The 27,951-nt window shown below is 47.3% G+C and overlaps 1 protein-coding gene across 1 annotated transcript; it reads left to right on the top strand.

Annotated features, from left to right (window-relative positions):
* The first annotated feature begins 1,119 nt into the window (after positions 1–1,119).
* Positions 1,120–26,573, top strand: UBE2D2 (ubiquitin conjugating enzyme E2 D2). Its single transcript, XM_066328925.1, has 7 exons — positions 1,120–1,719; positions 10,378–10,441; positions 13,997–14,028; positions 14,120–14,197; positions 14,286–14,391; positions 24,013–24,106; positions 25,688–26,573. The coding sequence occupies exons 1-7, from the start codon at positions 1,696–1,698 to the stop codon at positions 25,731–25,733; spliced, it is 444 nt and encodes a 147-aa protein (XP_066185022.1). The 5' UTR covers positions 1,120–1,695; the 3' UTR covers positions 25,734–26,573.
* The last annotated feature ends 1,378 nt before the right edge of the window (positions 26,574–27,951 follow it).

The following is a 27,951-nucleotide window of genomic DNA, read 5'->3' as shown; positions in this document are numbered from 1 at the left end:
GGAAAAAGTTAGTTCCAGAGATATTCCCAAGGGGTGGGAAGCCTTTTGGGCCCTGGAATATGGTCCCAGCCATGATGCTTGTCTGGCCAGGTTAGAGTGAGGGGCTGTCCTGCCCTCAGGGACCACAGGAGCTGCTCCCAGAGAAAAGGAATCTGTGATGTCACTTCCAGTGATGGGGATCTGGCATTGGCTGGGCTATACAAAAGGAAAGCAGAAAATGCTGGAAGAAAAGCAGTTTTACCCCACCCCAGGATTGGCTTTAAGAGCCAGGACTGCTTGGGATTAGTGTTTGAGCCTTTCCAGTGCTGTGGCCAGGATGAAGGGCGTGTTGCCATCGGATCAATGAGTAGTGCACGGTTGTCTGGAATCTGGCTATCAAGGGGTGCCCAAAATGAACAGGAAAGAAAGAAAAGAGCAAGAAAGCCACAAAAGGAACCAAAGCAGCTGGGAGGAAAAATCCCAAAAAAAACCACCAAAAAACCGCACCCAGAGTGCCATTTTTATGAAATTGTGGTTTATTTTCTCTGTAACAAATGGGGACGGAGAAGTAATTAATTCAAAACACAGTGTACTACAGCCTCCAAAAATGCTAAAGTCTTGCAGGAGGCTGGCAGCAAAGTCAGCCTGAGAAGAGCCCACCATGGTCCAGAGGCAGCACCAGGAGAACCTCAACCCCACCTGGGCAGCAGGAAGGAGCAGGGAGACTGTGTCACCAGCGGTGTTTTCAGTGCCATTTAACATTAATTGTGTTCCCAGGGCCAGGAGCAGCCGCCACAGGCTCGATCAGGACAAGCCAGTTACCCCTGCGGCCACTGAAGTGCTCCAATACGGCTCTGCCTGAACCCAGTGCACTCCCGGCCTGCCCAGGACAAGGCCTCGGGGCCTCTGCACTGGGGCCGACCAGCCCCCATCTCGGGGGGTGAGGAGTGCGGCAGTTCCACAAGGGGCCGAGGTGGAGAAATCCCGCCGGGGCCGGGGCTGGCGGGGTCTCAGCCCCATCCCGTCCCTTCAGGCCCATCCCGTCCCCTCAGGCCCGTGCGCTCCCCGCGGCCTCGGGCCCAGCTCGGCCGGGACTTCTTCCCGTCCCGTCTTCTCGCGAGAGAACGCGCTGTGGCGTCACGCGCCGCGGCGGCCGCCTCGCGCGCGCGCGCTCTCACGCCGCCGCCGTATCCTTCCGCGCGCTCCCCCTCCCCCTTCTGGAGAGTTCTGCACGGCGGCTCCGCACGACAAATAGTCCCCGCGGCTCCCCGCCTCCCCCCTCCTCCCGCTCCTCCTCCTCCTCCCGACGCTCCCGCCCCGGCCTCTCCCTTCCCTCTCCCCTCCCCGCCACGGCGGTGCCTCCGCCCCGGGAACCGGAGCGGTGCCCAGAGGCAGCGGCGGCGGCGGCGTGGCGGAGTGATCCGCTGCGGGCGGCGCGGAGGCAGCGCATAAAGCGGCGGCGGCGGAGGGAACGGAGGAGCTGCGGCAACGCTGAGCCCGCGGCCGCCACCGCCCGACACCGGCCAGGCCCCGGCCCCGCCGCTCCGGGGGGCCCCGGTCCCCTCCCGCCCCTCCGCTCGCTTCGTCCCTCCCCGTCCCCTCCCCGCGCAGCCGCCACCTCCGCGCTCCTCCTCCTCCCCCCTCCCCTCGCAAATAGTCCCGCGGGCCGCCCCCTCCCTCCGCCCGCGCCCCTCCTGCCGCCGCCTCGCGCACACAATGGCGCTGAAGAGAATCCACAAGGTAAGGGCCGAACCGGCCCGGCCCCGCACGGCCCCGCTCCCCCCGGCCCCCTCGCCTTATATAACCCGGCAGGGCCCCGGGCCTGCAGTGGGGGGGGCGGGCAGGCCGGGCCGGGCCCGGTCCGCCCGGGTTCCCCCCCGCGGGGCTCGGGCCGGGCGGCAGCGCAGGGGCCGCTCCCGGGGGCCGCGGCCGCTTTGTTCGAGGGGGGCCGGGCCGGGCCCGCCCGCGGGGCTGCTCCTCGGCCGGGCCCCTCAGGAGCAACGTGGCCCCCGGGGCCGGGCCGGGGCCGCGAGGGGGCGCCGGCGGCGGGGCCGGGCCGGGGGTGGCGGCGGCCCCGGCAGCTGCTGCGGCTCCGCGGGGGCTCGGCCCGGCCGGGGGAAGGCGCCCCGAGGAGCGCAGCGTGGCCCGCGCTGGAAGTTCCGGCCTGGCTGGTCTCGGGGCCCCGTGTCCGAGGGCTCCTCTGCCTCCTCCAGCAGCGACGGGGATCGCGGTGTCGGGCAGCAGAGCGCTGAGCGCAGTAAACCTGTCACACAGTAGTGTGGTTTGCTCTTTTAATGGAGCCAGCGCTGTTCTACAGCCTGAGTCATCCCGCAGGCTTGTAGGGAAAGCTACGAGCTTGCCTTCTCCTGAAGCGGGAGCTGCGCCGTGCTCCATGTCCTGGCGTTTTGGAAAAACGCTGCTGCCCAGTCCATTGCCGTCTTAGGACAGTGTTTGCTTGATCTTTAGTGTCTTTTACCAGGGGAAAAACCCTCGACGGTAATTGCAGTCCACTTGTTTTACCTTGGTGACTCAGGCAGGGAATTTGTTTCCTTTTTTCCTATAAAACGTGTAGCTGTCAGTTTGGAATCTGTACAAGGTTTAGGTGTAGGAAACAGCCCTCCCTTGAGCCCTGCTCAAGTAAAACAGTGTTTCTCCTCTTGATCACTATGTAAATTATTTTTTTTATCTGGAGCCAGCTACCCACTGCCTCATAGGTAGCCTTGTTTGGTTTTGTGTGTAGTGCTGGGTCTGTGTTAACATCTCTGCTTTGGTTGTAGGTTACCTTGGAGGCTTTGTGAAGCTTCATGTGCTCTACTGATCAGGTTAAAGCTCAGGTGAAGAAGAAAATGGAAGAGAACTTGGAGCCTTACTTATTCTTGTGGAATGGGTAGCCCTGGGAAGGGAGGTATTTGGAGTATGATTTTAGACTATTGGATTTTCCAGCTGTGGATCTGGTAGTGAGTTACATAAGGAAGTTGTGTTCCAGCTGAGTCTTACTTCTCTGCAGTGTTCTGTCTCTTACTTTAGCGGTCCTCAGGGCATTGTGAGGACTCTTCCACAGTGTTTGTGGGCTCACAGATGCTTTGGAAGAGCTCTTACTCCTCGGCAGTGGGTCCATAGGTCTGGGAAACGCAGCAGTGGATGGTGAATAGGGTAAATGTGGCTGTGGGGGGCTGGGCGCACACAGGAAGTGCAGGGCTGTCGTGGGGAGGGTGAATCTTGTGTCAGGTAACTCAGGAAAGCTGCTTGGCTGTCGTTCAGTGCATGCTGAGTGTCAGGAGTCAACACTCTGAGAGCACTTGTGTTTCCAGGCTGGTTTGTGGCAGGAGAAAAGCTGGATGTGTGGAGTCTTTGTTAACGTTGGGTGCTTCTATACTGACTCTTCATGCTGCTTTTCAAGAATAAAGAATCCCGAGAGATAATGGGGACTGTGTAGGGGTGTGAGAGTCTTCAAAGCCTTGGGAAGTAGCGAGAGCATCACCAAAGCAGTTTTGTGTGAGCTCTGCAACGAGAGTTTCAGTGGAGTGAGTGTGGTGGCTGTGGAGGAGAGGGAGGTGGTGGGGCTGGAGGCAGCATTTCCACAAAACAGTGTGTGGAGAGGGAAATAAATCTGCCTGTTGTAGCAGCCCAGATGCTTTGAAAGTTGGATGGGTGTGAAGCTACAGGCTGGAAGGAGCACTCTATGAGTGAGTGGCTGTGGGTGTCTCAGTGTAACTGCTTCAGTAATCATGGCTGGCTGTTTACGCTCTGGCTATTTTAAACCCCGTGGAGAGCGCTCCTATCATCATCTTAGGGCTGTGCTGGTCTCTGGGAGTGTGTAGTGGCTGTCCCTGTCAGGATAATGAGGGGACAGCCAGTTTCTGACCTTTGCTGCTGCAGCTAGTGGCAGGAGCAGAAGCCTGCAGAATGTGGATTGAGTAGGAATAATCCCAGTGGACTGGAGCACAGAGACACGATGGGGGAGAAAACTGCCGCTTTGGCTCTTTTTGAAGGGTATTATCAGTCATGGTGTATCAGTGTGCAGGGCTCGGTCTGGCCACTGGCCCTGGCTCTTGGGGTTTTTTACTGAATCACAAAGGCTTTCTATGAGGTTTTTGTCAAAATTGTTGTGTCCTCGGGTAACACAGGGCTGCGAACTTGGAAAGGAGAAATCCCAAGAGTGCAGGTTTGATACAGTGTTACCTGAGATGGCCTCTTGCATGTTGAACTGGGCTGGGCCAGCAGCGGGGCAGAAGAAGCAGTGAGCCCGTGTTGTTGCTGGCATGTGAGGCAGCACAGGAGCCTGCAGGGTCCGTCCCAGTGTGTCACTGGTGGCACAGTTGCTCTTGGGATTGTGCAGAGGCTTGAGCTGGGGTAACATGTGTGCACACAGCAGCAGCTGTTCTCTAAGCAGATGCTCCAGAAGAGCTCAGGCTGGGTGAGACTTGCTTTCAGATTGCTACCTGTGTTACTCACCACAGTATTTCAGGCAGTGTGGCTCCAAATTCTTGTTTAGGTGCTTTTATTGGATCATGAGTCTGAAACTTGTGATCTTTTCTTGTGAGAAGTGTTTGGGGTGTAAGCAATACTGCCAGCCAGAGTCCTTGGGGGTGACACTGAGGTGTAGTAATTGAATTGGTATTTTTATATATAGGTGTCAAAATGATCTGTTTTATTCTAGATGTATTTATAAGAAAAGAAAAGCAGTGTGAAGCAATCCAAGGGCAGGATGGGAGGGAGGTACAGGAGGGCCTTCCATTTTAAGGTCTAAGCCAAAACCCTTTGGATTGGGCCACATCCCCATCTGTGTTGCTTACCTTTAGGGAATGCAATACCTAGAACTGGATAACTAGGGCACCGTTTGGAGTTCTTTGAATGGGAAAGCAAGGAAAAGGTTAGCTCATTGTCTTTCACGGGTTCCCCTGTGTGATTGGCGGGTGAGGGGGAAGGGAAAGCAGCAGCTGTGCCTGAGCCCTGCTCAAGTAAAACACTTTCTGTAGCAGAGGAATTGGGGATTACTACTGCTTATAATGCATAGACCCAAAAACCGGGAAGCTGAACTGAATCCCAGTTTAGTGCTGTTCCTGTGGAGCTGTGAGAAGGATAGTGGTACTTGCTGTAGTCCTGCAGTCCAGACATGCTTAGGCATCACTTCTGCCGAAAGGAGCAGTGCCTGTGGGTGGGATGTGTGAGGACAAGGGTGCAGAGCAGCGTTGGTGGCCAGAGTTGTCTTTGTGCTACCTGTGCTGAGCAGACCTGGTGTTATTTGTGTGCTGGCAGCTCTGTAGAGCAGCCAGTGGGAGCAACTGGGTTCTTCCGCCGGGCCTCTCGCTGCGAGCGCGGGGCTGCCAGCACAGCCCATCTGTGGTGTACACAGAATGCTGCTGTAGCTTCTGTCAGCCAGAGAGGTGTTTTGATACTCACATTCTACACCAAGAGGAAGTTACACATTGCTTTGGTCTTCTTCCTGTTCAGGCTTTGGAAAAAAAAAATAAAAGGAGAGGTGACAGTTACATCAGAGCTTGTTTATAACATGTGCTTTGGTTATTGCTGTGTGACTTCTGCTGCTGCTCGCTTGCCTCCTGACTTTTGCAGAGTTTTGAGGATCAGGGTTGGGGGATCTGAGTGACTTCAAGCATTGCAAAAGCAGTTTTTGTTGAGAGGAAAGGATTAAAATGCTTCTGTTAATTGTGGTGACAGCATTAGAGTGGCAGATAGTCTGGAAGGCAGTCCTGTGGGGGGACAGCACCTCTGGACACTGCAGGGAACTGCTGGTCTGATCTTGGTGCACATGGGTGACACTATCTCCTGCCCAGTGCTGCTGGGCAGGTGAAGAGCAGAGCTGAGGGAAATGCCTCTGGATACAGGCTCTGGCACCTGGCAGGGAGATGCTGCTGGCCCAGGGAGGGTTACAGGCTCTTCCCACCCTCCTGCCCTGTTGGCCCTGCACAGGGAGCTTGCAGCTCCTCTGTGGTGTGGTCCTGAGGTGAGGCAGGGTGTGATCAGTTCGACTTTGGCCCTCATTCCCCATTGCTTGGCTTTACTCTGTTGGGAGCAATTCATGGCTAAAGTGGCTACGAGTTCCTTTTTGGTTACATAAGTCAGGATTTTGTAACATCTCCCTACACTGCCTGTTGCTGAAGGGTTCAGGGGCTTCAGGCAAGTAAATTTGCTAAAGGCAGATGAAAAGCTTTTTTCACTTACAGCAGCAACCTGAGGCAGAAATTCGATTTATAATCAAGCTAATATGGTCTCTTAGTAAAGTACGATGTGAAAGCAGCTCAGAGTGGAGCAGAGTGGAAAGCCCGTGGAGTTCAAGCTAAGAGGACTTTGGATAATCCAGGGGAATACATATAGTGTGTTGGAGTGGATTTGAGGAGCTCTGCTGTGTACCAAGGCTTAGTAAAATTGCTGGAGCTGACTGTTAAAGCGTGCTGGCTTTTTACTTGCCTGATTGGCTTCTTGATGTTGCCAGATATGTTGGTTATTCTTACTGAAGGCTGTATTAGCATTAACTTAATCCTTAAAACTAGTCTTATCTTTTGGCCAGAGCAGGTTTTACCAGGAGTGTGTTCGACTGGGGAGGGATTTGTTGTCTAGAGGAGTAAATAGGAACTTCACTAACAAACGTCTTTGGAGTTGATAATTATCAACTTAAAACATGTGCAGCGTTAAACTTGTAAGACTTAAACTGTTTGATAGGTTTTTTTAAAGCTTCTTGTGCAGTTTGTGGATGGCTGCACTGAGGTATGTTTTAAAGGCAATGTACCAGCTCCTGGGAAGTAAAACAGGATGAGGGTGGCGTGGGGCTGAGTGAGGCTGGTGGCACTGGTTCACCTGAGAGCCTCGAGGCCTTGCTGGCAGCTGATGCCTTTCATGACTTGGGAAGCACAGTTGGGGAATCTGTGGTATAAGCACATTCCATCTTCTTTAAAATGCTTTCCTGGAACCCCTGTGTGGGGATTGGTTTGTTGAGAATTTAAGAGCACAATTAAATTGGGTTTTGGAGCCTAAATGTCAGTTTCTAGTGAGATTTTTGTAGCTTTTAGGATATCTCCTTTGTGGATTTAATGGTAGTAGTTTTGTTCAACTTGGCCTTCAGGCAGGACACCTTGAACCTTGCTTTGTGACGTGCTTCCACTTCCTCATTTTTGCTAAGGGACTCATTAAGAGTTGAGAGATGGGTCAGGTTAATGGTAGGCTCCACAGCAGTGGGCCCAGCCCCAAGGGTATTCTGCTTAGGGGACGTGGCAGAAACTTTAAATTCTGTAAGATGCCTTCAGCTGGAAAGCCAGCTCAGGGTGAGGCAGCCCTGAGAGCTGAATAACTCAAACTGGAACTTGATCTAAAGGCTGCTTGTAAATTCCTAAAGCGCAACCTGTATGTGCTTAAGGATCAAAAACTGTCTGGAGTGCTGTGGCTTGCTTCAGGTTTTGGCTTAATATCAGTGTGGTCAAGGTGAGTCTTGATCATGGACCAGCAAGGCTTCCTGGATCTTCCACAGGGAAAAACAGTGGGCCTTGCAACTTGGGATCCAATACATTCAAGTTTGTAGATGATACCAAAGTGTAACTGAATCCTCCGTGTGTCATGAGTTCCAGTTTTGTGGGAACTCCGGAGTAATCTGTTCTGAGCTACAGAAACCAGGTGGTTCTCAGAATCCCTCACAACAGCTGGGAGCCAAGACCTCGCCGGGTCTGGTGTCATGCTCATGATACCTCAGGAACTGCCCAGGAGCCTGCAAAAGGCAGAGCAACCTCTGGGACAGGTGCCTGGCTCTGCAGAAGCTGTGGGTGCTCTCTGTGCAGACCTGGGTAGATGCAGCCGTGTGTGCTCCTTTCCTAAGCTTGGCTCTGCAGGTGTAGTGGAGTCTTAGAGCAGCTGGAAGAGAATGGCATGGCGTGTTAAAGGGCTTATCTATACCCTGCCAGGAATCCAGGGGTGTGTTTGCCTCTCTCTAGGCAGAATCAGCTGGTGCCTGCACTCCAGAGGAGTCTGGAGGGGTGAAGGGGAGGGGCTGAACTTGTTCTCCAAGCTGTTCTACAAAATTTGGAGAGTTTTGTGCTGCAGGGGCTTGAGTTGAGAGTTGGTGCAATGCTTGTTTAAGCACAAGGAACTTGCACACTGGTTTTTACATAGACCTTTTAATCTGTGATGTTTCACTCTCTCAGTTTATGGAGCAGAACCTGAAATGCCGCCTTGTCACTGAGACAAGTGGTACAAGTGGTTGTTGTAAGTCATCACTTTGTACTGAGATAATACCCAGGGCTTCAGAAAATTCAGAAATCTCCCTGGAAATGAAGATGTAAAGAATGAAATAGTATTTTGATGAGAAACTGCTACTACCTGAACTTCACTGCTGCCTCTGTGTCTGGCTTGCCTTGTGGTCCCTCTGTTCCATGGAGTTGGGTGAAGTGGTTGGTGCATTTGGGCAGCAGGATGTAGGGTGAGTGTCAGGGCAGCTGTGGAGCTGTGTCCTGCCAATGGGTAGAGTGTGTGCCCAAGCTCATGTCTGTAACTATTTCCCTTTATAGCAGGGAAGGTGCATGCTGTGTGTTCATAAATACCATCCATGGTAGGTTGTGCTCAAGCACGGGAAACGTGGATCCTTACAGCTGTAACTTCTGACTCTTGTGGATGTATAGTATTGATGCATAAAATGGGATGAGAAAGTGATCAGGAGGTTTTTATTTAGTTGTGTGTTTGGGGTTTTGAATACAGTAACACTAAATAGCTTTTTTTACAGAAAATCAGAGTCCAGTACTGTTTGGAAGTGGACTGTACTCCATTCACCTTTAGAAAGAGTAGATATATTTCTGTTTTGAACTTCTCATGCCTGTTGTTTGTAGACTCACTTCATTCTTTACAGCCATGACTAGACTGACCCTGAGGAAGGTGTGTGTAGGGTTCTGCACCTTGCTGTGCTGCCCTGGTGGTTCAGGCTGGTGAACAAAGGGCTTTGAGGACACGTGGAGATGCTCTCTCCACCTCCAGGAAGGAGAAGGCTCTTCAGCAGGTGCTGCATGCTCAGTGTCTGTTCCTGTTCATGTCCGTGCTCAACAGCAAGTGGAAAAAGCCCAGCAGGAGCACTAGAAAAGCTTCCATAGTCTGGTGTCAAGTAAAGGAGGCTTCCAGCACGGTTCTCTAGAAGCTGGAAGCTGCTGAGGGCAAACCCCAAACTTGAGTGTGTGTCAGGGCCTGTCAAGTTTTCTGGGACACACCATCCAGAGGGGGATTTACATGTTTGATGTGAGGCACCATTTATGACTTGTGGGCTTGGTTAGTGGTGTCCTCCCAGTTCCTGGGAAGTAGAAGCTGGAACTCCCAGAGATCATCTGTTCAAGAGCTTAATCACTGCCTGTAAATAACAAAAGGCCATTAAATGGCAAATTTCTTCCATTCCTGCAACCAGCTTCTCTTAATCATTGTACTTAAGTGTTTTGTCTGCCAAAAGCCTGGTGTGGAGATTCCAGTTTGGACTGTTCTGGGAGGTGAAAAGCTGAACACACAATGGACCAGGGACAGCATGGGAGTGTTTCCTGAGTACTAGATAATAGTTGTAATCCTTATCTGGTGTGTGCTCAGCTTTCTAGACTGCGTTCACACAGGAAAATGGTAATATGTTCAGGCCCATCATGCAAAGCAGGTCAGTGACTGAGTCAGAAATGGAGCAGGTAAAGTTTGACTTTAAAGTTTTGCTCTACTTGCACTTCCCACCAAACATTCACTTTGGGCAACTGGCTGATGTGAATTGTTGGTAACAGTAACTCTGAACTGTGCTGAAATTTTGCTTCAAGTTGAAGCAAACACAATTCATAGGTGTACTGTGAGTTACTCAGCCTGTTCAGACTCATAATAGGATTTCTTCAGAGGAAAATTTGACTGACACAGCCACTGGAAAGTGAAGGGTTTCAATGAGGTCTGTAGGTATGGAAAGCCTTGTGGTTTTTTCCCAGTCCACCCATGGTCACTGCTGTGTAGGTGTGGAGGTGAATCAGCCCCAGGTTATGGGGCTGTGTGTGCTGCGGGCTGGCTGTGGAGGTCATAAACTGGATCACTGCAGCTGGAGCAGCACTGGAACTGTTACAATTGAGGGAGTAAAATAAGGCTGATACTGAGAGTTGTTGGATTGAGGCCATCTTCTCTCTCTGTGACCCAGGGCTGGGAGAAGATACAATACCTTGGTAGGGCTTGGGACCAGTGCAGGCAGAGCTGACAACCCCTGTGACTCAGGGCCCTGGAGCCTGGACAGGTCACCGAGGCCTGTGCCATGTATGTCTCCTGCATTTAACATGCAACTTGACTTTCCAGAGTTCTGGTTATTAGTTCTGTGGTGCTGCCAGAGTGCCCCTAGCAGCCTTTGAGCAATGACATGGTTGTTTTTGAAATGAAGTGAAACAAACTCATCCTGTTTTTTAGGAGTTGAACGACCTGGCACGTGATCCTCCAGCACAGTGTTCAGCAGGGCCTGTCGGGGATGACAGTAAGTATCTGCTCTCAGCAAGCACCTGCCCTCTCCCACGTTTTTTCTTCTGAAATGGCGTGTCCAGCTCCTCAGCAAGGAGAACCCTTCTGTTTCTTTTAGAGTGCTAGGTCTCTACCATATCTCTTACACCTTCCTTGTGTGTTAGTGGTGTTATTCCCACTCTATTGATGGGGCAGCTCAATGCACATCTTAAATTACACCTTTTAAATTAACTGTTCTGGAATTCTCATGGGGGATGGTGTTAGAAAACCTCAGCAGTTCTGTGGTCAAACCAGCAAGCAGCTGCCCACAGCCATCTGAACTCAGATATCTGAACTATACATGGTGTCTGAAAACTGTACTCAAATCAGCATGCCCTGCCAGGTTCTGTGTAAGGGACAGCCTCACACAACCTTCTTGGCCTTCCTGTGCAAGTCTGTTCACCTGGGGTGTGGCTGGGAGTTGTTGCTCTGTTCTGTGCTCACACTCTTTCCTGTAGCAGCTCTGACATGCAGAAAAGGCTCCTTGAGAGCCCTTGGAAGCTGTGACTGCAATGCCCCTTACACAGCATGCACTGAATTTGCTGTGCAGTGTGGTCTGACAAGTGATGTCAGCTCCTGAGAGAGGAGAGAGTGAAGCAGGGAAACCCTCCTTCTCTCTGCTGAGAGCTCTAAGCTCAGGTATCCTTTCTAAAACAAAAAAAATGCTGCCAAGACCTTTCTGAATCATTTCTGAGTTACTCAGCAGTGCTGAAGTGTATAGAAAGTTGCACATTCCGATAGAAATATAGGGCTACATTTTAAAAAAAGCACTTGAAACCTGAGGGTGAAAATACTGAAATTAGTGGAAATGTTCTTTTTCAGCAGCTCTTTCAAATGAGTGGAAGCCCAGCTTGGTTTTGAGGGTGTTTAGCAGTAGTTACTTCACAACCTATTTCTGCTTTCCAAATAGTATTTCAAAGAGGTTTGTAGTTTTGTAGACAAGAAATGACTAAGATGGAGAGCCAGTCAGAGGGTTTTATTCCCTTAAATTAGCAAGTGTGATTTGTGCCATGATAAACCACTTTGTGTTTTCTAAAGCCTTATCAAAGGTGATGATGATTGTCTGGCAGAGAAGGTGGTAACAGAAGTTGGTGAAGGCTGAGAATGGAAAGTTACTACTGAATACAGAAAGCTTTAAATGCTATTCAGTTCTCCTGGTGCCACCTTTCTGAAAGACCTTTAATGAAAGACTTTTGTTCTTGAGAGCCACAATTTGGATGTGTGTAAGTGGATAGCAGTGGCAGCAACAGAAAGGTGCCTTCTGCCAGGTCCCAGTGCTCCAGGTTTGCCACAGCTGCCTTGTCAGAGCGACATTTCCCAGGGTTCAGGACATGCTGTGCTTGCAAAGTGCTGTCCTGTGGCTGTTCCAGCTGCTACAAACTGGCCCCAGCTATAAGCTTCTCATCCCTGTGGTTTGTGAACCTCAGAAAGTAAAGGGTCTTCCTGCCTTGTGAACTGTAGGAATGGGATTTTCTTGGCAATGTAGAGTTTTAGCTTTCTTCCACCCACCTCTTGCTTGTGTTTTGGAGATGTGCTGGGGACTGGATGACATTGGTGTGCTTCCAGTGGCATAGCCTTTTCCAAACATGTGCCTGTGCTTACCTACTGAAAGCCAGCAGCCCCCTGCCTTTGTAAAGAGATCTGTATGGCAGATTTCAAAGGAAAGAATCAGTTGGAATAAGCTCTGCTTGGCAATTCTGTCTCTACATTCACCAGACTTGTCCTGGATGTTACCAGGATTTAAAGCTTAGGTTAAACAAGCATCCAAGTCTGGGGTGGGGGTTGAGTGAGAGGAAATACAAAACTCCCTTCTAGCTTTCAAAAAGTTAAGATTGCCTGTGGATATTTTTTTATTTATGGAGTTTTGTTGGGTTTAAGGGAATTGTTGATTATTTGGGTTTTTTTTTTCAGTGGTGCCTCTGCAGAGCAATTACAGTGTATCTCATCAGGATCTGTGAGATTTTTACTGGTTTTGTTGTAATTGGCTACAATCTCCTGTGGGATTTGTGCTGTCCCTTTGTCCTCTCCTCCAGGTTTCTCCCTGCCCTGCTTCAGGTGACAGGGAGCTCCTGGGAAACTGTCTGAACCCCTTGAAGATGGGTGAATCCTCCATGTGAGCTGCATTCCTACATTCCTACCTCAGCACTGGATGTAGAGTTTCTCAAAGCCAGTCTTCTGAGTGAATATTTAAGTAGTGAAAGCCTCTATCTCTGTTAGAGCTTAGAGCTCTAAGCTCAAGTGTCCTTTCTAAAAGGGAAAAATGAGCTGCTAAGATCTTTCTGAATCATTTCTGAGCTACTCAGCAATGCTGAAGTTACACATTCCTGTAGAAATGGAGGAGTAGATTAAAACAAACCTATTCCAACCCAACACTCTTCTCCACTGGCCTTCCAGGGCTGCTCCCACTCTGCTTTTTTCCTCCTTCCTTGTATGAGCTCATTCTGAGTTGTAATGCCTGTGCCATGTGTAATTAAAAACTGCTCGTGCTGGATGAGAACAGGTAGTACCACTGGTGCTTTTGGCACAGGTAGTCCTGACAGCTGTGGACACCAGGTGCCAGTGAGGCACAGACACTTCCAGGCGCCTTCACCTCCTGTCTTGAAGGCTTCCCTTGAAACAACTGGAGTTATCTACAGCTCCCTGGCCCTGAAGGTGCTGTGTAGGTGACATCCATGCTGAGGGAAGCTTCCACAGTCTTAATTCACAAATAATTTCTTAGGCTAGTGCTCTTTGCACAGGCACAAGGAAAGGAGCCTGTGGAGATGCAGGAACCCTGAGAACTCCCCAATGTGCTTCCTACAGACTATCAGCTTTGAAAGTTTTCCTTTCCAGCCCAGCAGCATTCTTCACAAATCCTCTGTGTTACCAGGTGAAAGGTCTCTTGGGCAGATGCATACTAGTGAGGATGAACTTCTGCCCATTTAACCTGAAGTGTGTCCTGGCACATCCTGCTCCAAGTATGGGGCAGACTGTCATTCCTGCATTCTCTTAGGAAGGTTCTTTCTGCTGCTTTAATGAAACCTTGAGGCCTCTGTGGAGATCAAGCTTAAATGTTGTGAGGACACCACTGGTTTAGGTCACCTCTGTACGTGTGGTTTACATAGAGCTTGGGCTTCCCCTCTGTGTGTCACAGGTCTGAGTAGGGGAGCAGGTGTGAGTGAGTTCATGCTGGACCTTTGCTGTGGCTGGCTCAAAGAGGGCAGTCATAGGTGCTGATACAGCTGACTCATTAGAAATTACTACATTTAAACTCACAATTTTGAGTCTGAAAGGTTGTCTAGAACGAGGTGGATTTTTATTGTAATGGGGCTTTTTGCAGAGCACATGTGTGGCACAGCAGCCCTGGAGTGAGGCCTGCAGAGTATCGAGTGCTTTGCTCTGTCTCTCTTTAATTCCTTGGCTCCCTTCCCTGCGGCCTTTCAGAAGGCTTTGTTTTTAAAATAGACTTTTCTTTTCTGTGCTGCTTTGTCTGGAAGAAAGTAGATCATTACTTGAGCTTCTCCAAACTGAAGTAAATCTCTCTCTTTTTCAGTGTTCCATTGGCAAGCTACAATAATGGGACCAGTAAGTATGAGAGAATTGATGTTCATGGCTTTTTATGACTGGTGGTCTTGTAGTAACTCCTCAAGCTGCAATGATTCTTTTTCATTAACAGAACGACAGTCCCTACCAAGGTGGAGTATTTTTCTTGACAATTCACTTCCCAACAGATTATCCCTTCAAACCACCTAAGGTGAGTGGCTTCTGCCAGAAATCTGTCTGTTACCATGTGGTGTGATGTATGTTTGTGAGCCTACACTGAATTTTTGCTTCTTCTGCAGGTTGCATTTACAACAAGAATCTATCATCCAAATATTAACAGTAATGGCAGCATTTGTCTTGATATTCTACGATCACAGTGGTCCCCAGCACTAACTATTTCAAAAGGTACCTGCAATGCTTATTTCATTTTACTCTGCTAAAATGAAGAACTGGTTTGGGATGTAAAAACTGCTGCATTCCTGCTGGAATCCACCATTTCTGTGGTACTGCTTCTGTCCTGTGACTCTCCATGGAGCTTGCAGCCAATTCCTGAGCGTGGGATGCTCAGGACATCCAGCTTCCCTGTGGCCATAGGGAGACTCCTCAGCTTTGCCAGTGGATCAGATAAGTCTTAAAACACTGAGTGCATACTCCTGCCACCTCACCTCAGAACACTTTAGTTAAAAATAGATATTAATATATATAAAATAAAACCTAGTGTGTGACAATGGAGGACTTTAATGCTCAAGATACATCCAGAGTGAAATATGTAAGGGAACAGCTGTGGCTTTTAAAAAACAGTGATGTTGCTAATTCTTTGTCATATTAAAAAGCATCTCTCTTTCAAGGCAGCATCAGAACTCCAAGTTGGTAATTTTTTAGCAGAACTTCCAGTGATGTGGACAACTGAAACATGGTTTAAAACTTGCCTAGACTGAACAGTCTAAAATAATTAGTTGATAGTATCTTACACCCTGTGAACTGTGTTAGCTTCTGGGGTACTGGAATATAGCCTTTGCCTGGTGAAGCAGAATTCATATTTATATTAAATAGGAGGCTTTAAACATCTTGAAAGAAAACACAGGCTGGATTTTTGTTGGCTATTGAAACAGTAGATTTACAAACTTTGGATCAAGTGTGTAGGTCTAGTCATGGCTATTTAGGAATATTTGGAGTCTATCCTGTGCATGATCATGTCTTGACCCTTCTGTTCTGTAGCTTCACACTGTCCTTGTAATCAAATGCTGCAGTTGTCACATTGATTACATTGTCCTTCACAGTGTCCCTGCTCTGAGGCTCTCCTGTTGCCTGTCCTTCTCTCCAACTACATATGATGTTCCCAGGCACTTTCTGGTTCAGACAGGTGATCCTGGTACATCCCTTAGACATCATCACTGTGTGCCTTTCCCTGAACCTACAGAAGTTCCCACCTTCTCTGTCCACCTCAAGGCATTTGCAGAAACAGATGGAAAGGCAAAATAGTATCTCCTTGTCTCTTGTCAGAAGTGAATCTGCTTGGGCACAAGGCTCAAAGTCTTGAAAGAACTGAAAAAATGGTGTCAATGAAGGAAAAATGATTGTCAGGTTGCTGGAGTTTCCTTACAAGTGCTCTCAGTCAGTACTGGCTGCTTTTAGAAGCACCAAATTAGCCCCAAGCACTGATGTCTGTTCTGGTTTGATTTGAGTGCTGCTTAACTGGAGAAAATGCTGTATTGTTTTAGGAAGTCTGAAGTGACCATATGGATGGTGGGGTGATAGACAGCACGATGGAAAATACTGGATGATAGACTGGAATTAGGACAATTGGGAGAAGATGGGGTCCAGGGTGGCAGTGAACTGCCTATTAGTGGCTGTCAGCTTTAATCACTCAGAAAATACATCCTAGTGTTAATTTTATTGCCCAGATACATTTGCAATATGCTTTAACATCTCAGTCTCCCTCTGTGTTCTGCTTTGGACTCTTTTTTTTTCCTTACCCTTTTGAAACTATATCCTTGTGACTCAGCTGGAATAAGCCCTGGGATCAAGGTGGCTGTTCTGTGCCACCTCCCCCTCCCAGAGCCCCTCTCCCTCCTGGGTTTGGGGGGTTCTGTAGTGCTCATCCCCTCTCATTGCTGAACAGTTCAGCTCAATGCCCACACTCTGCTGCACTCAGCACAACATCCACACAGCTCTAACCTGGGAGAAAACCTTGTCCCAGCTTCCTTGTGCTACGTTTACTGAAGCAATTAAAACAAAAAAGCAAATTCTTAGAGGTGACTTTATAGGAATACTTTCCTCAGAATCACAGGGATGCCCTGTCAAAAGTCAGACTTCAGCTAGAGAAGCAAAGAGCTAATACTTGGGGGAAGAGTTCCCATCTTGAATAAATGAAAATAAATTCCACAAAGGCTGCTGAATCTTTCAGGGTTGAAATTGTTGAAATCTCGTGTTCAGTCAGATTAGAAAGACTTCAGGAGTGTTTCAGCTTTCTAGTAACTGATCAGCCTTGTTAAAGAATGAATGTGTTGTTAGCAGGAAAAATGGTTGGATTAGGTAATTTAGGGTGAATAATAAGACTTAAAATATTCAGCAATAAGCTCACACCTCTTGCAAAGCAGCAATTTATTATTTACAGTGAAGATTTCTTAGAGCATTTCCCAAATTGTGCCATCCTTTAAATTGGATGCTACTGGGAGCAAGCTGTTTGAATTTAAAATCTGTAAGCAGATAACTTTAGAGCACAGCTATGGAAAAATGTACTTCCTACTGATTGAGAAATCTGGGAAGAGTAGAAAGAGTCCTTGTAGGAAAGAGCTTATCATGCACAGCTTCCTCCTGAGGCAGATGGGAGGCAGCACTGTCAGCAGCTCACTGTTCTGCTCGCAGTTAATGTGTGGTACATGAAGATGTTTTCCACCTTAACCTGCAGGGAGAGAGGGGAAAGGGTCTGCAGTGACTTCCTTTGGGTTAGAAGGGCCACGTTTTGGTGGAGAGACTGAAAAATCATGTCAGTGCTACTTAATCATTCCAGTTCAGTGGTGAAGGTTGGGGTCTTGGCTCCTCACACTCTGGAGCCAGCCCTCTGTAAGCAATTTAATAAAGTGATTGTGGCTATGATAGAGGTGATTGGCATTTTGGGGTTTTGTTCTGTCCCTCCTACAGTTGTTAAGACAGTTAAATCTTGGGAGAAGAGCAATGACTGTCTCAGCACAACGGCAGACTTGCTTATATTAGTAATTCTGAACTCAGTGTTCCTTCAAGAATACATACTGGAGTATAAATAATCTCAAAATACAATCTTAACCACACTGTGGTGGGTAATTTGAACTCCAAGGCTTAAGCAGAATGTGTAGGCCTAAATGGAAAACATTATCTCCAAGTCTGCATAAATAAGAATCCCTGTTGCCTGAAACAGGAGAATGAAGTGTTTTAACATTATTACAGCTATTCTCAGCCATTTTGGGGAAGAAAACACTCTTTCTTTTGAATTTGGCAAGTGGCTGTGCAAGAGTTAATCCTGAATGAAGCACTTCTGACTTAAAGGTTGGACTAATCTACTGTCTTGTCCCATTTCTCCCTATGTTTTGTAACAAATAAATCGTGGAGCCTGTGTGCATGTGCTGGAGGGGCAGTGAGTAAGCTCAGCCTCCTTCGTGCAAGACTTCAGCTGCCACTGTCCAGACTTCCATGCCTGGTGCAGTGAGGATTTTCTGTGATGTTGCTCTTCATGAATCACTTCACTAAGACTTGCTGGAAGGAATTGTACCAAGAGATTGAACTGGACATTCACAGTGCTCTTTTCAAAATTGGGAAGTTGGTTTCTGATTACTTGGCTTTTAGTTTGCCCATTGTAACATTTTACCCACATAACTGGGGATGGCTTTGTCACAGAGCATGGGTCAATCTCTCCAGCTGTGCTGAGCTGGGGTTCTGAGAGAAATGCCCATTTTTATGCTTCAGCTCTCACAAGTGTAGTTGAACCACTTGTGCAGCTTCCCAGGAGCTGCCCCTGCTCCAGAGAAGGCTGTGCTAGGAGAAGGATCCTTTTCCTCTGTTGGGTGCTGATGAAGCTGTGTCTGCAGCATGTGTCCAGTGTGGGTTCTCCAGAGCAGAGAAGTGTGGAGAGAGCCCAGTGAAGGGCCAGGAATGCTGTGGAGGGACTGGAGGATCTCCCCTTACAAGGACAGGCTGAGAGCTGGCACTGTTCAGGCTGCAGAAGAGGAGGTTCAGGGGAATCTTAGCAGTATCTGTGGAGATGACAGCAAGACTCTTCTCAATGGTGTCCAGTGACAGGACAAGAAGCAGTGGGCACCACCTGAAGCCCAGGAGGGTCTCTGAACAGCAGGAAACACTTGATATTGTGGTTTTACTGTGAGGATGCAACAGCACGGGTTGCATTGGGAGGCTGTGGGCAGTCCCACCTTAGAGATACTCCAAAGTCCCTGGACATTGTCATGGACAACCTGTCTTAGGAGGCTCTGCTTGAGACAAGATGATCTCCAGAGATCCCTTCCAACCTCAAGCAGTCTGTGATGCACTAGGCAACACTTAACTTTTCTTCTTTTGTCACCAGAAATTCTTGAACTGACTTAGCAGGAATGCAAGTTGCTTTGAAGCCAGAAGTTTAAACTGCTCAGATTTAAAGGTACACTTCCTGTAAGGCTGGAGGAGTTGGAAATGGGGTTGTGGTTGAAAAATAGGATTTAACTTGAGTAGAGGCTGGAGTTCCTTTCATTTATTTGGATGCATCATGCCTGTTCACAGTCAGGAGTCAGGCATTTGAATCTGTTGGTCAGTGGTGTTTCCAGTGTTTAGTGCTGCAAGCTTAACATCTGTCAGTACTGATAAAGCTTTGACAACTGTACATCTCAAGTTTCAAGGGTTTGGGACCTGAAACTCAAACCCAGTGATTGTGTAGGAGAATGTTCCTTACAGGAGTCGAGTTTTTTCCTGGTTTTGAGGAACAGAGATGGAAGTAGCAGTGAACCTTGATGTGGAGGCTGCCAGGCTGATGATAACCAAAGGATCCCTCTCTGGTGAGAGAAGCAGGACAGCTGGATTCACCCTTTGGAACAGAATTAAGAATTCCTCAGCAGCATTACATGTCCACAGCTCTCATTTCTGCTGGCAGAGGTGTCTCCCAGCATACCAGGCTTAGTTAAACCTGAGCTGACAAATGATTACATTCACACTCAGAAACTGGGCTGGGCCAGAAGCACATCACTTTGAGCCAGAGCCCACAGGAGGTGACAAATGGCTTTCTGTGGAAAGCCCTGGCACAGTGTTTGTCATTCACCCAGGACAGAGCAGGTGGAGTGTGCTGCTGCCATTGCTGGGAACTCATGATGGCCAGGGATTGTTCCTTCCCTGTTTTATCCAACTGCTCTGTGTCCCCTCGTGAGCTTTTCCATTATCAGGTGGTCCTGGCACTCTGGTGTGACTCCAGCCAGGATGGAGAGCTGAGTGTCACCCTGCTGTCCTGGCACTCTGGTATGCAGAGCAACCATCTCAGCACCTTCTTGGTACTGTAACACACATTTTGTTGCTGCAGTCTCTGTGCCTGCTTAGAGACGGACCTTTACTCCTAGATGGATTCTAAATTGGCTCCTCTTTGGAGAGCAGTAACTGCACCAAACAGCAGTTGGATCAGAACACACCAGCTGTTTCTTCTGGAGAGCTCATTACCTTGGAAAAATAAGTGCCATTTATCTCCCTTCTGTTAATTCAGCTGGAGTTTCCATGGCTCCTTAGCTGCTTTTCCTTACTCTGAAGTGCCCCATGGATGAATGCTTTACTGGAGCAAGTTTGTTTGGAATTCCAGCTAGACTTAAACAGCAGGGTCTGTAGTGGTTGGTACCCTGTGTCAAGGGGGTGGCTGGAGTGGTGGGCATTAGACCAGTCAGGCTTTGCAGACAAAGTGAATAATTTGAGGTTTGTGTTTTGGAAGATGAGGATCAGCTGATTTTAAGAGTCTCTTCACTTCTGAGTTCCAGGGGCTTTAACACACCTTTAACACGTAAATTTAGGTATTCCAGTAGCCACATGGGCTTTAAATTGTATACTGCCCTGCTCATTTGGTTAGTGCTGGAAGGACCTGTGGAGAGCTGACATCATGGATTGTCCTGACTAATGGCTGAGCTGCTTCATAGCAGAGGTAACCCAGGAATTTACATGTGGAATTTACATCTACACCTGCCCAGCCTGAGGCGGGGCACAACCAGCAAGGTGCAGTTGCCTGTTGAGGGTGGTGGGCTGACCTTGGTGGTGTGAGAGCAGAGCAGCTGCTGAGGAGGATTGTGCAGTGAGGAACTGGAGCTGGTCTTGTTGACAAGTTGTCAGTGGCATGATTTTCTGCACAGAGGAGCTGCCTGGAGAAAGATTGCTCATGAATTCAATGTTACATGCTTTGTAAAGGAAAGTCTTGCAGTGGGAACTTGGATCTCAGTTGTGCAGTGTTACACTGGTGGGCCTTACTTTGCATGTTACTCAAGCAGTCTTAAGTGTTCAGTGATCATTCTGCCTGATGAGAATGCATTTCTGTCCTTGCTCTGTGGGGAAGCTGAGCCCATTTTCTAGAAACACTTCGTTAGCAGCTCTTCTGCTTGATGAGTTTGGTTCTCCTGCTCTTTGGTGTTGAGTACTCAGTCTGTGCTAGTCCATGGCAGCAGGAGGCACAATGAGGAGGAAATTGTATCTGTTGTCTGCAGAGATAGATGTGGAGTGTAGTTGAAGGGGTTGGAGGTCAGTAGGCTGCCTGGTTGGTGAAATAAAACAAAGCAAAACCAATTTTGGAGTGAAAAGGAGCTTTAAACTGGCAGTGGTTTAAGTTGCTTAGTGGCTGGACAGCTCTGACAGCTGAGAGTGATAAGATGAGAAATAATTCTGTACAGAGTTATTTCAAGAGATAAATCCCTAGAGTCAATGGCAAGTAAAATTTATTTTGCTATTACTGAGAAAAATCCAGACTTGAATTCAAAGAGTGCACACTTGTGCTACATCCCTGCCAGTGAGAGACTTGAAGGGATGCTGCCAAGCTGGTAATGCTTTGCCTATGGCCATGCAGGATGTTCAAGTGTAAAGTGTCACTTAATGCCTTGTGTAATTCAGCCTGATCCTGTGGTTCCAAAATTTTGGGGGAATTCTCTTTTTATTGTCTGATAGTAATGCTGTAGTTATTTGACTAGAAAATATCATGGCTTAGCTGTGGAATTCATTGCAATAATACTTGATTTCAGAGGGAGGTGGCCTGGTGAGTCTCTTATTCCATGGTGTTGGTTTAACTCATTATTAGTCTGATGCATCAAAGAACTCTGATACACAACTGACATTTGTAAGGGTTCCTTCCCCTTTACCCTTGCACTTGAAACTTTGAGGTGGTGCCTTTTCCAAGGGATTTTTCTGTATGTTGGTCTAAAACATGGACATGTGCAGTGTTCTAGTGGAAAGCCTCAGGAGAAACTTGCAGAATTGATTTTGGACAAATAGCTGGGTTCAGCAGGATATTAAAATTAAACCAGTTTAGTTAAATTTCTTTTTCTGAGGCTGTGCAGATAAAAGGGGAATGATGTGAAGTCACCAGCAAGAGTAAGTGTAATGAGAATAGTTTGGAATAATGAAGAGATAGGAAAATAATCAAAGCAGCTGAATGTGGCAGTGCAGCTTGAAGCCAAATGATTGTGTCCACTTTTATTCAATGTTTTTGGAGTGATCCTGAAAAGTGAACTGCTGAGTGTTAGGAAAAGGGGTGTGAGGATGGGCAGAGAGCAGTAGGCAGACCTGCAGTGTGGTTCTGCTGATGAGGGCTGAGCCACTGTGTTCAGAAAAGTCCTTGCGTTTTTAAAGAACTGTGATCAGAGAAAACTTGAGGAGGTAGTTAAAACAGTTGACCAGAAAACTTTTGATTGGATTTCCTGTGTCTTCTGGTGAAGGCAGGGGACAGATTGGACCTGCCTTGCTCATCCTGCAGCTGAAGAAGCTTCAGTGACCAGAGCAGTGGAGTTTGACAGACACAAAGAAATGAGCTACAGGAGAATTGCTGGAGAAATGGCTGTTTTGTAACTACACTCACTGGGAGCAGTGGGAGGTGGCAGAGAGGTTCCCATTGAAAACTGACATGGGCTTTACTTGATTTATAGAGGGGAAAAGAACTGGTGCTGGATCTGTGCTACAGGTGCTTAATGTGCTGCCTTGCTAAGGGACAGCAGTGGCTTCTGCAGACCTCCCTCACGCTCTGAGCTGAGAGGGAGCTCAGAAAATGGTCCCTGTGTCAGTTGATGGTGGGGAATCATTAAGCTCTTAACTCTCACAAGTGCACTGTGGAAAACTGGGAAAAGGGAGAAGAGGTTTACTCCTTTTTCTAGAACCAGAAATATGTTCACCCAAACCAAGACTGGTTTATTACAAAACTTGTTTTAGAAGCTTTGAACTGGGAATAGATAATTCCTTAGTGAAGTGTCTACAGAAACAGGTGGGAAAGCTGGACTAAGTGGCTTTGTGGGTTCTTGCTGCTCACAACACTGAGCAACTTGGGCAATTCACACCTAAGGGAAGCTTTCACTCTTGTCCCACTTGAAAAAATCTGAATATCAGACCTGTGTCCATCTCTCTCTGGAGCGTGGTGAGGCCCTGGCACAGGCTGCCCAGAGAAGCTGTGGCTGCCCCATCCCTGGAAGTGTCCAAGGCTGGGTTGGACAGGGCTTGGAGCACCCTGGGACAGTGGAGTGTCCCTGCCCATGGCAGGGAGGTGGAATGAGATGGACTTTAAAGGGCTTTCCAACCCAAGCCATTTTGTGGTCTCTGTTTTGTAGCCCTGTTTTAACCTATCTTAACTCCTTTGTTGCTTTTATGGGCTGTGTGCTGTTTCCTTTCATTTTTCATAGATAGCTCTGCCTCCTGCAAGTGATGGAAATTGGAGCAGATTCGTGTTTAGTGTCTTCAAACTCCTCACTCTTGTCATCTGCACCTTGCTTGGAGGCTGCACTGTGACAACTTCTTTGCTGCAATTGGCGAAGGGACATATGGAGTGGCACTGCTTGATCCAAACAGGCTGAGAGAAGGGAATGTTTGGCATTTTCAGGAGTGGGGCAAGATGTCCCTGCCATGCCTGGTGTAGTGTTGTCCCAATATGCTTTGCTTATAACTTCCTGCCTTCTCTTCCCTTCTCCTGTGCAGTGAGTGTAGGAATGTCCATGTGCTATTTGTGGCTTTGCAGCAGTGTCCTGGCTCCTTGTATGGATGAGGCTTGTCACTGTGCCGAGTGGGATGTGCCTTCTGGGGTACATACACTGTGTATTTATAGTGAAACACTCCAATTCCAGGGGGCTGTGGTCCATAGCAGTGCAAGGAGTTGGGCACTCTTGGGTCATTGTGAATGCTGTTCTACACTAAATCCATCTCAATTTCCCTTATACTTGGAAAATAGTTAAGCCTCTCAAATCACTGCAAGACCAGCTTATTTTTAAACAGATCTTCAGGGCCAGGTTAGATGGGGCTTGGAGCAACCTGTGCTGGTAGAAGGTGCCCCTGCTCATGGCAGGGCTTTGAACAAGATGAGCTTCAAGGTCCCTCCCAACCCAAACCATTCTGTGATTCTTAAGTAGCCATGAGCAGCCCTTGCTTCCTTCGTTTCAGCTGGACTTGTCTGCTGGTTTGACTTTGGATTAATGCTTCTCCAAGTCTTCCAACAGTGAGCTGGCTGCTTTAGGGAACAGTTGAATTTTGGGTACAAAAGCAAGGATGTTTTCCCAGAGGACTCTCAGGTTCAGGCAGAACACTTCTGCCTGGTGATTTAAGGCTGCTGCTGGATAGACCTGTCCAGGAGGATACTCACTGTGATATTGTGCTTGTGAAAAGTTATGTAGTTCACTGGTAAAAGGAGTTTCTTCAAAGTCACTCAGCTGAATTACATGGAATTGGTGCTCCTTGGCAAACTTTAATAAATGCTGCTGATGCTACTGGCTGGAGGGGAAGGAAGTGCATGGGCTGACTGGTGCAGGTGTCCTCAGCTGTCCTGGAACTAATTCAGTGTCTCTTTTCTCTCCTTAGTACTTTTGTCCATCTGTTCTCTGTTGTGTGATCCCAATCCAGATGATCCTTTAGTGCCTGAGATTGCACGGATCTACAAAACAGATAGAGAAAAGTGAGTATGGAAACCAAACCCCATGGAATTTAACAGGGCAGAATCCACACTTACCCAGTAAAGGGGAACTGAGAGCAACTGCTTCTTGGAAAAGAGTGAGAGTGGAAAAAAGGCAAATCAAAGCTCTGTGGTCTTCTTAGAGATTTTGTTGTTGTTGTTGTTTTTCCCTGGGATCTTTATAGTGCCACTGTCTGAGCTGCTTTAATCCCGTATAACCACCAGAGGGAGAGCAAGTTACTCCAACGGGAGAATATTCCTTGGCAGCTCCGGGTCTGGAGTCTTACAGAGAAATAACAAAAACTCCCTGTTTTACCTTCACTCGACAACACAAGGGAAGAACCAGTAGTGTAGAAGTGGGGCAGGAGGACTATATAGAGCAAATATAGAGAAATTTCAGTGCTAACAAGCACAGTTTAGTGTTATAAACGCTTCCTACCTCACTGTTCCCTTCCAGATCTGATAAGGCAAGGGAAAATAGTCCACAAATTTGCTTCCTCTACTGCATTCTTGAGGAGCAGTGTTAGAGAAGTTTATGCATCCTGGTTTTGAGAGCTGCAGGACCAGCGGCACATATTTGGAGACACAATCAGTAGTCATTATCTGCACTTTTAAGTGTGCAGAACTCCTTCCTATTTTTTCTGAAAATAGGGAAATAAATTTTGAGTTTAAACAGAAGGACTTGCTTCTTGGGTAGTCTCTGAGCAGTGATATGAAGGAGAGAGTTAGTTATGAGTGAATTGTCAGATTGTTTAAGCTAAAGAATATTATCTAAATATTATCTAAATTCCAACACCAAACCAACTTGGTGTACAAAACTGTAGGAAACTGCAGGCTGTGTCTTAACTCTACAAATTCTCTAGAACATGAACAGCTTGCCTTCTGTTGTCAGAGAGAAGCTAATCACACAGCTGCTTTGTTTTACACAAGTATCCTGAGCTTCCTCTGTGTGTAAAAGGGTATTCTGGGTGCAAATGCTACAGATTTCTTGGGAATTGAATTCTATTGTGATAAAAATAATAGAATTTAATTTAGAATAAAAATCTGAATAAATTCAGAATAAAAATATTCTGATAGATAAATCAGTGTGTCCTGACAGTCATCAAAACAGCCAAATGTGTAGGAAGAAATAAGGCTGTTGGGGTTTAGCAGATGAGTGGATGGCAGGTCCTGGGTTTAACTTTGTAGGGAAGCAGGAGATGGGGGAACATGTTCATCTGTTTTCCAGAATGACCAAGTGAAACCCTACAGTAAGAGTTTCCCCAGGGACACAGCAGATGGGGCTGGGGGAGGCACAGATAAAGCCTTCCTGAAAATCCTTTCCCCTCAGCCCTGATCTAGCTCCATTTTGTGCCTCCAGTCACAAAGATCTCATACTCCTGTTGTCACTATGACCGGGTATTTCTTTTCCATGAAGCACTGTGCGCTTTCTTGTTTCCCCTGTTTGTTTGGTGTTTAATTTTGCTCTTCAATTTTACAAACTGATGATAGTACTGTGATTTCATGCCATGTGTAGACTAGAGTGCTGGAGCTGAAATACTGTGCAGATGCCATGTTAAGTAAATCCTCTTTTTACACATACAGGTACAACAGAATAGCTCGGGAATGGACTCAGAAGTACGCGATGTAATTAAAGAAATTATTGGATAACCTCTACAAATAAAGATAGGGGAACTCTGAAAGAGAAAGTCCTTTTGATTTCCATTTGACTGCTTTCTATGAGCCCACGCCTCATCTTCCCCTGTGCACATGTTTACCTGATACAGCAGTGCTGCGTGTTGTACATACTTGGAACAACAAACTAGAAATACTGTATTTCCCCGTACCAACATTGACTCCTAGCAGAGAAGTGTGTGTGTGAAAAGCTGGTTCTTCAGTCATAACTTTGTGAGCCTAAAAGCATTCCTTGCTGAGTTAAATTGGGAAATCAAATGGGAATGGGGAGAGTTCTGGTGTGTTTCAGATTTTCTAGGGACAGTGTTGCTGATCCATGAAGAATTTTAAGTGGAATCCTTTTAAACTCATAACAGTTATGAAAAGCAAGGTGAAGAACTTGAAGCTGTTTCTGTATTCATTTTATTCTGAAGGACCTACACCTTAGGTAAATGTTATGACCAATGAGAAGCTGTACCCACATCCTGTGTTTAAGGTCTAAGTTTAACCGGTCACCATTTAAATGGATTGGAGCTATTAGTGCATCAAGTGATGTTGATTTGTTTCAACTCTCTCCCTCCCTTCATACTTTTTTTGGTTTGTATGTGGTTTCTCAGTTAATACCTAGCTAATAGCTCTTATTTTTTCTTAAGTTTTTTAACTGCTTAGGTCTTTCTGGATGTAAGGGTAAAAAAAAAAAATCCATATGACAGAAAACTTGTGTGTATTTAAAGACCCAACTGCTCCCCTGGAGCTTGTACGTTCAAGAATGAATTAATCTGTGTAATAAACTGATTACTACAGTCATTACATATAACTTTGTGTGAATAGGCTTTTAATTTTCAGAGCAGTTTGTTACAGGCTTAAACTAACGGCGGATTTCTCTCTAAAAAAAACAAACAAAACTTTTTTGGGCTGAAGTCGTGAAGCAGTTTGGTTTGCATCACACAAGGCACCTGAAGAGGCAAACAGGAGCTTGAGCACTTAGATGCAATCAGGATGTGTAGTGTGCCAGGAACTTGACTGTTAAACCAAATAAGCAGTTTACTAAATGCGAATCAGAGTGACATTTTACAAAGCCTGATGGTATTACTCCCACTTGCATGGGACCTAACACAATGCATATGTACTGTAGGTAAGTGAAACCTTATGTAACTAAAAAAATGGATGTAAAAGGGTAAAAAAAGAAAAAAACCTACCAAACACATCAGCACAAACTTTCATAAAATGTAGCTTTTACATAATTACTTTGCACTAAACATTTGCAAATGTTCATACAGTTTTAAATTGTACTTGTATGTGTCTTTTTTTTTTTTTTTTTTTTTTTTTTTGGAACAAAGTCTTCACTTGAATCTAGTGAAAAAAAAAAATGTAGTTTGAAACTTTTCTTTGTATACAAGTGTATTTGCCAGCATCGTTGGTGTGACAGTAGGTGAGTCTGCAAGTTTATCTCCTCTTAGTAGAATTGTAACCCAAGCCATCGGGCAGGAGAGGCTGGAGCTGCTGGCTCTCCAGCCACAGGGTCTGTCCCAGCCATTCCCAAATGCATCTTGACACTCTTGCACAAACGAGGAATAAATGTCCACTGCTTTTGGTCTAAATCTGTTCCTCTTGTCTCATCTCTCGATGTCCTGGTGGCAGTGCTGGGCAGGAGTGAGCCCTCCTGCAGGGAGCTGAGGCCCTCCCAGAGGCACGAGGACCCTGCACAGCTCCAGGGCACAATGTCGCTGCAGAAGGAAAGGAGCCCGTGGCCACATGTCCTGCCTCAAGGGCACTGCAGGGTCACAGGGGAAGGGGAGACGTTGGTGTGCTGGGCTTGGGTCACCTGAAACTCATGGCACTCGTGTTATCCGCAGGGTGTTGGTGTCTGGGAAGCAGCCTGTGGCCCTGGGTAACACCTGTGCCCTCAAAACTGAGTGTGAGCTGGTGGCTGCTGCTGTGGCTGGGGTTTGTGCCAGCCTGGATCCATGGCCTTGCCTTTCCTGACCTGGTGTGCTCCTACTGGGCTCTCCAGTACACCTCAGCCATGGTGGAGTTGCCCCGCTGTGTTTTTCCGTGGGGTCACTGAGAAGTGCAGGGAAGAGTTTGGAGGGATTCTCTTTATCTGCCTTGTAACTGAGCCGCCCAAGAATGGTTTTTGTGGCAGATCTGGCTGCCTTTGGAAATTAGCAGTTAGTGGAAGACATGAGAGACAC

This window comes from Sylvia atricapilla, chromosome 14 (assembly GCF_009819655.1).
Source record: "Sylvia atricapilla isolate bSylAtr1 chromosome 14, bSylAtr1.pri, whole genome shotgun sequence".
Lineage (NCBI taxonomy): Eukaryota > Metazoa > Chordata > Aves > Passeriformes > Sylviidae > Sylvia > Sylvia atricapilla.
Note: the sequence above shows the minus strand (reverse complement) of the source record. Positions and strands in the feature narration are given on the sequence as shown.

Excerpts from the sequence above, each read along its gene's own strand:
- UBE2D2 (XM_066328925.1), top strand. The coding sequence starts at position 1,696 with ATGGCGCTGAAGAGAATCCACAAG. Across the intron at positions 10,442-13,996 it reads AGGGCCTGTCGGGGATGACA|TGTTCCATTGGCAAGCTACA; the intron begins GTAAGTATCTGC and ends TCTCTTTTTCAG. Across the intron at positions 24,107-25,687 it reads TACAAAACAGATAGAGAAAA|GTACAACAGAATAGCTCGGG; the intron begins GTGAGTATGGAA and ends TTACACATACAG.